The sequence below is a fragment of the Ahaetulla prasina genome, chromosome 14 (assembly GCF_028640845.1).
Source record: "Ahaetulla prasina isolate Xishuangbanna chromosome 14, ASM2864084v1, whole genome shotgun sequence".
Classification (NCBI taxonomy): Eukaryota; Metazoa; Chordata; class Lepidosauria; order Squamata; family Colubridae; genus Ahaetulla; species Ahaetulla prasina.
The window spans coordinates 6144016-6158731 of record NC_080552.1 but is presented as its reverse complement, the minus strand read 5'-3'; the positions used below and the strand labels follow the sequence as shown (position 1 = coordinate 6158731).

Sequence of the window (14716 nt, the reverse complement as noted above, 5' to 3'; positions counted from 1 at the left end):
ACACTGAGACCAGTAGGTCAACTGGTCCCTTCAGATCCTTGACTCTCTACTTCTGATAATTATCTGCTTGTGTATTCCTTACAGCAGGGGTCTCCAAACTTGGCAACTTTTAAGACTTGTAGAGTTTGTCAGAATATTCATGAACTGGAATAGAGGCATGGTAAACAAGGTCAGCCAATGAATAGGGCTTAGTGACAAAGTCAGCCAATAGGAGCTGAGACAGGAAGGAGCCAGGGCGTGGCTCTGCAGCTCTGAGTGCTGTGCTGAGAACTGAAACTAGTCTGCTCTGAACTGAAACTGTTCTCTCCTCTGCTTGTGTTTTGCTTGTACTCTCTACCACATTGGAAGAATCTGCTGTAGATATTGTATGTGTTATTATGTATATAAAGAGAAGTTAATGAATCCTGCTGAATCAGTTATCTGTGTGTGCTTTCTGGATTTGATTTTTGCAACAAACTCTGATAGACTTCAACTCCCAGGATTCTTCAGCCAGCCATGCTGGTTAGGGAATTCTAGGAGTTGAAGTCCACAAGTCTTAAAAGTTGCCAAATTTGGAGACCCCCTACCTTAAAGAAAGCAAGCAAAGCTAATTTCGTCTTCTTCTTAAATTGTTCCCAACTCCTTTCTTGAAGGGACTAAAATCCAGGTGTGCTTTCTCAACAGCACGGCTGTGGTTTCTTGATAGACGAGGTACAAACGGGAGGTGGCTGTACCGGCAAATTCTGGGCCCACGAACATTGGGGGCTTGAAGATCCAGCAGACGTCCTGACATTCAGCAAGAAGATGATGACCGGAGGGTTTTTCCATAAAGAAGAATTTCGGGCCAATGCAGTAAGTTCTTTTTTTTTTTTTGAAGAAACTTTTAAGCCACTGTTTCTCAAATCTTGGTCACTTTAAGACCTGTGGACTTCCAACTCCCAAATGCTGGCTGAGGAATTCTGGGAATTGTAAGCCAAATGGGACAACTATCATCGCTCAACTCGTTGCAGGCCCTCCTGCTGCAAAACAACTCATTGCGGGAAAGTTCAACAAATAGAAAGATGAAATTAAGACCACACCTAGAGTAGCGCATCTAGTTTTGGTCACCACACTATTAAAAAAGAAGTTGAGACTCTAGAAAAAGTGCAGAGAAGAGCAACCAGGGTGATTAGGGGACTGGAGGATAAAACATACGCAGAACGGTTGCAGGAACTGGGCCTGGCTAGTCTAGTGAAGAGAAGGACCAGGGGAGACAGGATAGCAGTCTTTCAATATTTGAGGGGCTGCCCCAGAGAGGAGGGGGTCAAGCTATTTTCCAAGGCACCTGAAAGCCAGACAAGGAATCATGGATGGAAACTGATCAAGGAGAGATTCAACCTGGAAATTTATTTATTTATTTATTTATTATTTAAATTTGTATACCGCCCTTCTCCCGAAGGACTCAGGGCGGTTCACAGCCAAGTAAAAACACACAATACACTATAAATACAATTAAAATACAATTTAAAAAACTTATTAAATTGGCCACAATTAAAATTTGGAGATAAAACCCATTAAAAACCCATAACTTAAAAAACTAACCCAGTCCAGCGCAGATAAATAAGTAAGTTTTAAGCTCGCGGCGAAAGGTTCGGAGGTCCGGAAGTTGACGAAGTCCTGGGGGGAGTTCGTTCCAGAGGGCGGGAGCCCCCACAGAGAAGGCCCTTCCCCTGGGTGTCGCCAGACGACACTGTTGCGCCGACGGCACCCTGAGGAGTCCCTCTCTGTGAGAGCGCACGGGTCGATGAGAGGTATTCGGTAGCAGCAGGCGGTCCCGTAAGTAACCCGGCCCTATGCCATGGAGCGCTTTAAAGACGTTCACCAACACCTTGAAGCGCACCCGGAAGGCCACAGGTAGCCAGTGCAGCCTGCGCAGGATAGGTGTCACTCGGGAGCCACGAGGGGCTCCCTCTATCACCCGCGCAGCCGCATTCTGGACTAACTGCAGCCTCCGGATGCCCTTCAAGGGGAGCCCCATGTAGAGAGCATTGCAGTAGTCCAGACGAGACGTCACAAGGGCGTGGCTGGGCGGCAGCGGCCCGGCTTTTCCAGCAGCGGCGGCGGCGGCGCTGGAATGAGGAGGAATTTTCTTACAGTGAGAACAATCAACCAATGGAACAGAAGTTGCCTTCGGAAGTTGGGGGAGCTTCATCACTGGAAGCTTTCAAGAAGAGACTGGACTGCCCTCTGTCAGAAATGGGTGTAGGGTCTCCTCCTGGTGGCGGGTTGGACTAAATGACCTACAAGGTCCCTTCCAACTCTGTTAATCTGTTAAATTCCTTTGAACCCCTCCAGCTTTGAATGTGATATTATAAAAGTTAATCTGTTAAATCTGTTAAATTTCAACAGAACCATGGCCAATAATAATAAAATGAAGAAAGCCAATCCAGAAATACAAGAGTTAACAATAATTTCACCAGAAACGTGGACACCCGATGATAAAAGTACCTGAATGAAACGATTAATACAGCATTGAATTGTCCCACGGCAAGTTGTCGTAAACTCCCGTACAGTCTGCACTGCTACCGTGATGCCATTTCGGTAGTCCTCGACTTAGGACCATAACTAGAGCCAGAACTTCCATTGCTAAGCAATGGGGTTGCTAAGAGAGTCGGAAGACCTTTTTTTTTTTTTTTTTTTGCTGTGATCATTAAACAAACCACACAGACATTTAGCAAACCCAGCTTCCTCCATTGCCTTCGGATGTCAGAAACCTGGCTAGGTGGCTCAGTGGCTAAGACGCTGAGCTTGTTAATCAGAAAGGTAGGCAGTTCGACGGTTCGAATCCCTAGTATAGGTTTCCTGCATGAACAAGGGGGTTGGACTAGATGACCTCCAAGGTCCCTTCCAACTCTGTTACTGTTATTTACTTTATTCATTAAACATGAAACTCAGTCAACTGAACATTCAAAAAGGCATCACAAATAGAATAGAATGGAATAGAATAGAATTTTATTGGCCAAGTGTGATTGGACACACAAGGAATTTGTCTTGGTGCAGATGCTCTCAGTGTACATAAAAGACAAGATAAATTCATTAAGAATCATTAGAATAGAATAGAATAGAATAGAATAGAATAGAATAGAATAGAATAGAATAGAATAGAATAGAATAGAATAGAATAGAATAGGATAGGATAGGATAGGATAGATAGGATTTTTATTGGCCAAGTGTGATTGGACACACAAGGAATTTGTCTTGGTGCATATGCTCTCAGTGTACATAAAAGAAAAGATACGTTCATCAAGGTACAACATTTACAACACAATTGATGGTCAATATATCAATATAAATCATAAGGATTTATACCAATGACTGGTATAAATTTGTGGTATATTTATACCACAAATACCACTGACTGGTGCTAATGGTTGATATGGGTTGCTGCCAGAGTCCTAGGAATCAACCAAGGACCTTCTTAAAGATGTACGATGTTCCAAGTCGAGCTGTTTTTTGCAGTTCTGCTGGTGTTATTGCAGGAAGCTGCAATTTGTTGATGTATCTTATAAAATTATTGGACATGGTACCAAGTGCCCCGATGACAATGGGTATCATTGTGACATGTTTCATCCATAGCCATGTAGTTTTGATGGTTATTATCATCATCATCATCATCATCATCATCATTATTATTATTATTATTATTATTATTATTATTATTATTATTAACAACTTTATTCATTAAACATGAAACTCAGTCAACTGAACATTCAAAAAGGCATCACAAATACCACTGACTGGTGCTAATGGTTGATACGGGTTGCTGCCAGAGTCCTAGGAATCAACCAAGGACCTTCTTAAGATGTACGATGTTCCAAGTAGTGCAGTTGTTCTTGTTGTTAGTATTATTATTAATTCCCCTGCAAACGTCGCACATGGCAATCACGATGCTGCAACCATGATAAATACATGCTGGTTGCTAGGCGCCCAAAATTTTGATCCTGTGACAGCGAAGGTGCTGTGAAGTCATAAGTGCAAGCACTGGTCATAAGTCGCTTTTTCATTGCCACTGTAACAGTCACAATATGAATGGTTGTAACTCAAGGACTACCTGTATGTCAAAGCAAAAGAAAGGGGCTAATTGTTCCTTTTTTTCTTCTTCTTTTCTCTCTTTTGGATTGTCTACCCTGCAGCCATATAGGATTTTTAACACGTGGCTTGGGGATCCTTCCAAGAATCTTCTGCTAGCGGAGGTCATTAATGTCATAAAAAGGGAAGATCTTCTGAGCAACGTCACCCATGCCGGGAAGGTCCTGTTGATGGGGCTGCTAGAATTACAGGTAAGTGTCAGGGTTTAAATGCCCTAATTAAATCATGAGCCTCGAGCCAAGCTTACAAGAAATCCTGTTATTTGTTAGGAGCTTCATGTCGCATGTTCCAAGTAAAGCCTACTCTGACCCCACATAATTTACGCACCAATCATGACCCTGTTTCCTTACTCCCCCCAGGGTGTGTCATCAATCACTTTTGCCAATGGAGCAATTTCACGGGTTGTAGAGATCACTCCCTTCTAGCTGCTGTGGGTACCCCTGGGAGACAGCCTTGAGAGAGATATGTCTGGAATGTGCTTCTCTTTTTGGCTGAGGTGCTGCTTTGTCGGTTTCCTATCCCCCTTGCCTATTTCTCACCTCCGGAACCTGGAGGATGCCATTTTCGCCCTCCCAGAAACTCAAGGAAAGCCTCCAGACTCTGGAGAGGGAAACCCCCCTTCGCCGTGGTGCAGGAGGCCGAGTAGGCCACGCCCCCATGGCCACGCCCACCCAGCAATCAGGCAGAAAACCGGTTGCTAAATTTTTTCCATCCCACCCTTGGTTTTATACTTAAATATTAAAGTAAGTGGGCAAGATCTCTTCGGGGGGTGGGTCTCCGATGCCCAACAATGATGTTACTATTGCTGGGCATCTCTGGCTAGAAGAACCAGACTCTGTAGCCTTTCTCTGTTTCACGCATACCTACTGTTACAGTTGAAACCCACAATAAGCGGAGTCAATGGATTCAGGAATGGCTGCAAGCTGAGAATATTAAGAAGCCATCTGTGTGCTCCTAAAACTCTATAAAGCCAGTCAAGGACAGAACAAAACTAGAAATAAGGAGACATTTCCTGACAGTTAAAACAATTAACCAGTGGAACAATGGCTTGCCTTCAAAAGTTGTGGGTGCTCCATCACTGGAGGCTTTTAAGAAGGGATTGAACAATCATTTGCCTGAAATGGTATAGGGGCTCCTTCTAGATTAGAAGACCTCCAAGGTCTCTTCCAACCGTTCTACTCCTGTTTGGTTGACTGAAACAGTGCAAACATTTTTGAATCGTGATATTTTATAATCTGATTGCTTAAAGAATGTGTACAAAATCCGAGTCCTGTTATTCTCAAGGAATTTAAATGTCAAGGATCCTCAGACCTCCTTCCTTCCTTCCTTCCTTCCTTCCTTCCTTCCTTCCTTCCTTCCTTCCTTCCTTCCTTCCTTCCTTCCTTCCCTCCTTCCTTCCTTTCTCCCCTTCCTTCCTTCCTTCTTTCCTTCCTTCCCTTCTCCCCTCCCTCCCTCCCTCCCTTCCTTCCCTTCTCCCCTTCCTTCCTTCCCTCCTTCCTTCCTTTCTCCCCTTCCTTCCTTTCTTCTTTCCTTCCTTCCCTTCTCCCCTCCCTCCCTTCCTCCCTCCCTTCCCTTCTCCCGTTCCTTCCTTCCTTCCCTCCTTCCTTCTTTTCTCCCCTTCCTTCCTTCCTTCTTTCCTTCCTTCCCTTCTCCCCTCCCTCCTTCCCTCCCTTCCTTCCCTTCTCCCCTTCCTTCCTTCCCTCCTTCCCTCCTTCCCTCCTTCCCTCCTTCCTTCCTTCTTTCCTTCCTTCCCTTCTCCCCTTCCTTCCTTCCTTCCTTCCTTCCTTCCTTCCTTCCTTCCTTCCTTCCTTCCTTCCTTCCTTCCTTCCTTCCTTCCTTCTCTTCTCCCCTTCCTTCCTCCCTTTGCAAATAGTATTTGCAAATTTGTGGTCATTACAGCACTGCCACAATCTGCCACAGTCACAATTGTTATTTTTTTTTTTGATGTTCTCTGCCAGCTGAGAAAACTAGGTGCTTTTTTTTAAAAAAAGTCCAGTGTCTGAGAATTATAACAATAGCAATAAAACTTATATACCGTTTCACAGTGCTTTACAGCCCTCTCTAAATGGTTTACAGAGTCAGCCTGTTGCCTCCAACAATCTGGGTCCTCACTTTACCAACCTCGGAAGGATGGAAGGCTGAGTCAACCTGAGCCAGTGAGAATCGAACTGCTGGCAGGCAGCAGAAGTAGCCTGCGATACTGCATTCTAACCACTGCGCCACCTACAGCTCTTATATTTCCTTTCCCTGTTTTTCTTTTTTTTTCCAGCTTGCCTTGGCTGGTTTTCCAAGAAGATGACAAACTCTGATTTACTTTTCCGTTTTTTGTAGAGTCGCTATCCCCATCTGATCAGCCGAGCCCGGGGACGAGGGACGTTCTGCTCTTTTGACACTCCAAATGACACAATTCGGAACAAGCTCATTGAAATAGCAAGAAACAAAGGTAAGATGTGGTGTTTTGAACCAATGCTTGGATTTTTGTGCCCTACACCTGGATCTCAAAGCCTGGGAAGTACCTGATAAATCATATTTAATGTTTTTAAAAAATAAAACTACCTCCAAGTTGAGTCTAATCTCAAGTTGGGCAAAAATGGGGTAACAATTTGCTAGTGCTTTCTTTAGAGATTTTTTTTTAACTTCACAGTGTAGTCTGCAGTCCTAAAATCTCCTCGTGGTCTCCGATCCCCTTCCACATGCTAAACAGGCTTCCAAATATTATAAGATTGCTTAGCAAATAAGATCAACCACACAGCGCCACCTACTGAGACTTTTTAATCAGACTAAATTATGCATAAATGTACAAATGCTTGTATAAGGATAATGATAAATATATAATTTTAATAATAAAATGGCAATATATACATTCAGTTTTGAATGAAGGAGGGAGGAAAACAAGAAAAAAAAACCCCATGCTTTCATGGATTCAAACAGAAGAGATCTGTAGCCCAAGATTGAACTGAAGATGATTGGTTCTCTCTGAGCTTGGTTGTTGTCTTGCAGATGTTTCATTTCCAAGCTTGATAATATCATCAAGCCCTAGATGGGCAACGAAATGTCTAAATCGTAGGGACAAAGAAGCAAGCTTTTTGATCCTCCCAGCTGAAAAAATAGACCTGCCTATTCTATTTCCAGCTTTCATTAAAAATCTTATGAGGGGCATCTAGTGAAAGTTGAGACGTTGGGCGGGGGAGTCTTCTCGGGTTTTTTTCCACGTTTGTTCTGCTTATCTGAGATTCTCACAATTCAGTTGGATATTTCACGTGGGTCAAATTCAGAAGCTAAGTGTTGCCTGCCATTTTAGCCACAGGCTGACCTTTGACCTTCTAACTCCCGCCCTTTCTCCATTACACCTCCAAATCCCCCATCCAATGAATTCCACATACGGGTAGTTATGTCACTGAAAAAAGTGACTTCTGTTTTTCACACTTAACGACCATTGCAGCATCCTCACAATCGCATGACCAAAATTTGAATGTTTGGCAACTGGCATGTACTTACGACTGTTGCATATCCCAGGGTCATGTGATCCCGGGCAGTTTGCAACAAGCAAAGTCAATAATCCCTACCAAACTATCTTCTATCTATATAAAAAACAAATACCACTCACTCATCACGAAATCTCCAGAATGGTACACAAACTTGAAATTTGGCACATACGTTCCTCTTGGCTTCTAGGTGGCCACTAAAAAAGGATTTTTAGAAATGACCATCAGATGATTAGTATTTTATATACAGTATTATATTCACATGCTCTGATGCTAAGAAGCTAGACATTGTACTCCCCCTCCCAACCTGAAAGGAACTCTGTCCCAACTGCTAGTTGCCTTATATTCACATGCACTGAGGCTACAGAGTTACACATTCTACATTAAGTTTCAGGCTTTAAGTGTCAATTTATCACGCCTAATCACAGTTTCGTAGGGAAGCACAGGCGTCCAGCTATATATTATACATTCCTAACAGTGCGAACAATTAACCAGTGACCTTCAGAGGTTGTGGTCGCTCCATCACTGGAGGTTTTCAAGAAGAGACTGGACAATGGGGGGGGGGGAAGGGGAAGATTATAAATTGATTGATTGCCATTGTACAGGAATAATGGTAGAATTAAACAAGTTGGAATGGTGTAAAGTCGAGGCTGCTCGGTAACCACTCCGGAAGGGAAAGGGTAAGGAAAGAGGAGTAAAGAAGGAAGAAAGTAGGTAGGCAGGTAGGTAGGTAGGAAAGAAGGGAGGGGGAAGAAAGGATAGGAGGAGAAGAAGGAGGGGAAGATAGAGGGTTAGAAAGGATGGAAGTGAGAAGTGGAAAGGAGGAGGGGAAGTAGGAAAGCGAGGAGAAGGATGGTGGGGAAAGTCGAAGAAGGATGAGAAGGGTAGAAAGGATTAAGGGAGGGAGTGGCGCTCGAGTAGCCCTGATTGAGCATAATCTGAGTATAGGGTCGATTGTTGGAGAAGTGATTGTACTGTACACTGGTCAAATTGTGGGAATTATTATGGAAAATAAAAAAAATTAATATATAAAAAAATAAAAATAAAGAAGAAGAGACTGGACAGCTACTTGTCTGGACTGGTATAGGGTCTCCTGCTAGAACAGGGATTGGACTAGAAGGCTTCCAAGGTCCCTTTCAGCTCTATTCTGATTGACTGATAGCTTATTTGATTAGTTACTTAAACATGATGATACCCCTGCCAGTATCCAGTGGATTTTGTGATGGAAAACTCTCTTTGTGTGAGAACTGAATCTGCAACTTCCTTCTTTTTTCCCCTCTTCCCTCAGGTGTGGTATTAGGCGGCAGTGGGGACCGATCGATCCGTTTCCGACCCACTTTGGTCTTCCGAGACCACCACGCACATATTTTCCTGAACATCTTCAGCGATATCCTGGCAGATTTCAAGTAGCCAGGATCTCGCCTTGCACCAAGAGAGGCCAAATATCTTCTCAGAATCGGAGAATAGTTTATTTAAGATCATAAATATATATGTATATACATATAATATATATTTTCACTAATAGGAAAGATGGAATTCATAAAGTGCTTTTTTTTTTTTTTTTTAAAGATTGGTTTGATCATGCTCACCTCCAGCACAAACTGCTTCTGGCTTAAAAAAATAATAATATCTGGACACGCTTTTGATGTCCACGGCCGTCTCCTTTGACCTAGCAAAGGCTAAGTGATTGGTTTTCGGGTTTCAAAGCTTGGCCTGGGATTTGAATTCCTGGGTATGTTTTCTTGCAACGGGTTTCTAGCGCTCGAGCCTGGAAAATGTACTTCTACTGCCATGGATCCAGAGCACTGTTGAAAGATAGAGAATGATGGTGGACTTCCAAGGAGAAAGCAGCTGTTGGATACACCCATGTCTGTCTCCGGAATACCTTTGCAGAGTGCGGTCTCTTCTGAAGCACACATGGAAACTCAAAATCCCTCCACGTCGCGCGTCTGCTAACATCCGACTGTTATTTGCAGCGCCTCTGAGGGGCTACAGGCCTCTGCAAAGGAGGTTAGGGATCCTGGAAGACTCACAGCAGCTGTTCCAAGCCGTGATCCTCCTCATCTCTTTTACAGAAGAGTTGCTGATGTGGATTTGGGACTTTGCAGGTGCCAACTTCCTTCCCTGCTTTGTTGCTTGCAAACCGATTGCCGTCATTGCTTTTATTTTACATTTTTGGGGCATCTTCACTTGGACATGCCGATGGCACTTCCTTTGGTGACAAAACAGGGTTTTTTAAAAAAAAAATCAGAAGGACAACCCCCCAGGTGTTTGGAAGGACTCTTTGGCAGAAACAGGGTAGAATATTTGCAATTGTGGAGGGGGGCAATGTGTCAAATGGAGCCAAGAAAATGAGAAAAGCCATCACCTTCTACAGCTGTGGTGCATTGTCTGGGGCTTCATAACGGCACCCAGCCCTCCCCATCCATGGCTGCAGCCTCTAGAACCCTCCAAAAGACGTCGTCTTACTGCATTTTTTTTTTAATACAGCAGAAGGGAAATGTGCATTTGGGGGATGATTGTATGAATTCTAATGTAAGCTTAACTCAATTCTGTTGTAGCTTTGTCCTTTGAAGTGGAATCCAAAGCTCACATGTGGTCTTTGTGACCAGTGATACCTCCTTCCGTGGAGTCTTTGGAAGAATGATCCCAATCAGATCGCAAAACGAGAGCATTTATAAGCCTTGGCAACCTGTGATTTGGCCCCTGTGTTTGGTATTTCTGCAGCCCTCCCCTTCATGCATTGAGGTCAGCTTTGTCCATCTCGGTTTATGAGGAAGAAGTTTATGAGAATAGATTCTGAAGCCTTTCCAACAGGAAAGCTGCCTCTTGAAGGGATTGGAAATGAATCAGACTGTACGTAAGAGCCGTGGTGGCACGGTGGTTAGACTGCAGTACTGCAGGCTACTTTTGCTGCCTGCCGGCTGCCTGAAACTTAGCAGTTCAAATCTCACCAGGCTAAAGGTCGACTCAACCTTCCATTCTTGGTGGGTAAAATGAGGACCCAGATTGTTGGGGGCAAGAGGCTGACTCTGCAAACCACTAGAGGGGACTGTAAAGCACAGTGAAGCGGTATGTAAGTCTTCCTGTTCCAAATGAGGCCCTCATGAAAACAGGAATATTTGAAACGTTCTCCTGTGCTTTTTAACCAGAATCCCAACCTGCAAGCTAGTTTATGAAGAGGCGAGTGCATGGATAGAAAGTGACCTGGTTACAGATAGTCCTCGATTTATGACCACAACTTATGGTCCCAAATTTCTGTTGCTGTTGCTAAGCAAGACAGTTGCTGAGTGAGTTGTGCCCCATTTTACGACTTTTCTTGCCACAGTTGTTAAGTGAACTACTGCAGTTGTTAAGTTAGGAACACGGTTGTTTAAGTGAATCCGGCTTCCCCATTGACTTTGCTTGTCAGGTCGCAAAGGGGGAATCACGTGACACTGCGACCGTCATAAATGTGAGCCAGTTGCCAAATGTCTGAATTTTGATCCTGTGACCAACGGGGATGCTGCAGTGGTCGTTAAGTGTGAAAAAATGGTCATAAGTCACTTTTTTTCAGGGCTGTTGTAACTTTGAACAGTCACTTAAATCAGCTGTTGTAAGTCGAGGACTTCCTGTATGTACCCACAACCCCCTGCAAATGTCACTGGAGCAAAATATTTCCCCCTACCGTGCTTCTGTCATCCCTGGACAAGTTCAGAAGTTATGGGATGGGGAATCTGATGACCTTTGAGATTACAGAAGATGAGGACAAAAGACCAGAAGCTAACAATATTAAAAACCTCTCCAATCCCTCATTTTCCCTCCATCCCACCAACTTGGAAGGCCAGGGGGGCTGTCGCCAGTTTGTAGTGATGGAGGGTGCCAAAAAAGAGCACAAAAAACGGCAAGGGGCCACTTGGGTTCCATTCTTGCAAGAATTGGATCTAGTGAGAAGGAAACCAGTGATTCTCAGGCTGGACAGAACTGCCATCTGTCAGAAATGGCGTAGGGTCTCCTGCTTGGATTGGATCAGATGACCTACAAGAGGTCCCTTCCAACTTTGTTAATCTGAATATAGAACCATTTTGCAAACCTAGAGCAGATATGTCCCATTCTCAAGGACGAAAAGAAAATAACCAAATTTCCAGAGTGTCTCAGAAAGGGCCTAGAATTTAAACCATGTAAGGGATACAGAAAAATAAAATAACTAATTTAGCTGTGTCAAATCTCTTGAGCTTCTGCTGTGAGCGATGTTATGAATATCAAGTGAAGTGCTTAGAAGTCTCGGTTGGGTGTGAAAGATTGCAAAATTTATCTACTCGTATTCCCAGCATTCCCGGAGTCTACAGTTTTAACACCAATATTAAATGTTGCAGATCACACTACAGATCACACTGGTAATCACCGAGGTTATCCCTTTTGCTTCAATAGTGCTTTCAGTGCCCTGGGATTTCCCAGGTCGTAGTGATGCTACTCTCTCGGGATGAGCAGGAACAACTTACTTGCATTGGTGGAGAAAAACGCAAAGGCCAACCAGCACATAGACCCCGAAGATTACCAAGGTGGTAATCCCTGGGTGCCCAAGAAATTCTTTTAAGTTGGCACTGATTGGCAGTACAAATTCTTGGGACAGTATTCCATTTCTGAGAAAAGAGGGGGGGGGGAGAGAAGATTTCTGGTTTTAGTGGTCAGTGATTCCCTTCCAAGGCCAACCAACCATTCCAAGGTCAAACCCAAAAGAAGAAAACCAAGTCCTGCTAAACCACAAAAATGTTCTTCTCACTCTCTTCTTGTATCAACAAATCTCTCTGCCCCTCAACAGTGTTGATTTATTCAAGCTTTTATAGCCTCCATGGCCTCACCCAGAAATCCATAAAAGGAAAAGAGGGCAAGAGGAGTAGAAATAGTATCCAGGTTATCTAATGAGCACCCTATAGTTCTCTCCCTTCATCCAGGTCCTGGTTTTCCTTTGCACAAGTCCTTGATCTGCTGGCTTATTGCAGCCTCCAAGGCCAAGAATCCAAACACAGCCTTCCTCCATCTGGGTTCTTCTGCACCACCTTTGGAATCCATCTAATATTTAAATAACAATTTATGGCAAGTCAAGGAAGAAAAGCTTAAGAAAAAAACAAGCAAACCAAATTAATTCAAACACGCTGTTGGGCAATGAAGGATATCTTGACATGCCTTCTTGATTCAGCGATGGTAGTTCTGATGATATTCCATGATTCTGGGAGCATCAAAAGTGGTATTTGGTTTGAAAAGGCAACTGGACTGATTCCTATCCAGGAAGCTTCATCAGTTTGTATTGGATGCTATACGAGAGATGGAAAGACAGTTGTTGACAGTTGAGATTAGTTGGTGGGAGGGGAGAAAGATGGGTTCTGACAGGATTGTGGGGGTGGGATGGAAAGATTGTGTTTTCTATGCAGTCAACTGGTCTTAACACTCTGGAGAGCCATTGTGGTTCCTTGTGGTTTTACCTGGGACCTCAGGGTCACCTGAACCAGAGGTGTGGAATCTTCTTGGAGCAGCCAAAAGGACTCCATTGTAAATCGGGGATAGGTGTCTTATCCTCTCTTTGAGAGTGGGCTGCTCAATGTTAACATAAATGGCATCTTTTACCCTTTGTGAGAACCCCACCCCTCCTCCTCCTAGAGAATGAAATATTTTGGGGAGTATTAAAAGAGGGTAGAATATTATATTTCCCCAAAGGAGAAATGGCAGAAATATGTTCTGAGAGGCAAAGAACAGGCCCAGTCAAGTGATGGTGAACCTTTGACATGCCCGCGTGCCAGCCTGCGTGCCGGAAGTGGCACATAAAACCATCCTGTGAGGTATAATATTTTATAATTTGAATTTATCCCAGTAAATTCAAATCCCAGTATGCTGCTGGCCTTTACGTGCGCGGGAGCGCTGATACCTGAAGAGTGGCGGTCCATTTTACATGCGCGAGCCAGCACCCAAACACCCAGATACCGAAAGCGTGCCCGACAAACAGCTGGCCATCGCGCACACGTGCAATGTCAACCCCTAAGGTCAGGTGCCGGCCTGCACATGTGTGCCAGAACCCCGCTCTTCCGGGTTCCGCCGCTCCTGCAACGGCCAGCTGTCCGGCACGAGTGTGATCGCAGGAACGCAGAATAGGAGCCAGCGAGGCCACACATTCTTTGCGGGATGGTTTCATGTGCCACTTCTGGCACACGTGCCATAGGTTCGCCGACACTGCCCCAGTCTTTCTTAATAGCCTACAGCAGGTGCCCATTAAGAAATCCTTGGTGAAGCCTATTCACAAACCAAACACCTTCACCTCCAGGTGATGGGATTAAGGACAGGAGATGACCTTAACCCCATCCATTGAGAAAAGTGAAAACCATACCGGTCCATTAAGAAAGGCCATGGATAGCAGGATAAAATCAAGTTACACATGCCTGACAGGTTTAGGACCCAAGGAAATTAAGACCCATCACGAACCTCTGGTTCAGGGCCTCTGTGGCTCAGGCTGGTAAGACAGTCTGTTATTAACAGCAGTAGCCTGCAATTACTGCAGGTTCTAGTCCCACCAGGCCCAAGGTTGACTCAGCCTTCCATCCTTTATAAGGTACGTAAAATGAGGACCCAGATTGTTGGGGGCAATAAGTTGACTTTGTATATAAATATACAAATAGAATGAAGACTATTGCTAACATAGTGTAAACCGCCCTGAGTCTTCGGAGAAGGGCGGGATATAAATGCAAATAAAAAAAAAAAACCTTTGCAAAACTAGTAAAACCAAATCAAATAATAAAAGCACACAAAACAAACCTCAAAATTACAAAATGCAGTGTAAGCGGTATTAAAAAAAAATCCTTGCGCTCATCAAGCTAATTGGTCAGCTGCCCCAGAACCACAGACTGTTGGTTGCTGGTTCTTCTCGTCGATAAACTTCCTTTCCAATCGGCCTGCGTTTCGTCTCCAGCGTCTTTCTCACCATCTTGGAACCGAACCAGATGGATTTGTCTTCCCACACCCACTTTCAAACCAATGGTCCCCTTGATCCAAAAAGTGGACTTTTGCGGTCTTCAAAAAGTGAATATAACCTTACAATAAAGTTAAGAGCTAGTCCTTCTTGGGTGTGCTTCTTATCTGGACTACCTCGCAAGGCT

The 14716-nt window shown here is 44.1% G+C and overlaps 1 protein-coding gene across 2 annotated transcripts in view; it reads left to right on the top strand.

Annotated features, from left to right (window-relative positions):
* ABAT (4-aminobutyrate aminotransferase) overlaps positions 1-11797 on the top strand; it is an 82211-nt gene extending 70414 nt beyond the window's left edge. For both annotated transcript variants that reach the window (XM_058157293.1, XM_058157292.1), the window contains exons 13-16: positions 664-831; positions 4152-4298; positions 6439-6550; positions 8881-11797. In XM_058157293.1, the coding sequence (XP_058013276.1) occupies positions 664-831; positions 4152-4298; positions 6439-6550; positions 8881-9002 (549 nt within the window). In that variant the 3' untranslated portion in view covers positions 9003-11797. The remainder of the gene's footprint in view (positions 1-663; positions 832-4151; positions 4299-6438; positions 6551-8880) is intronic.
* Positions 11798-14716: the final 2919 nt, after the last annotated feature.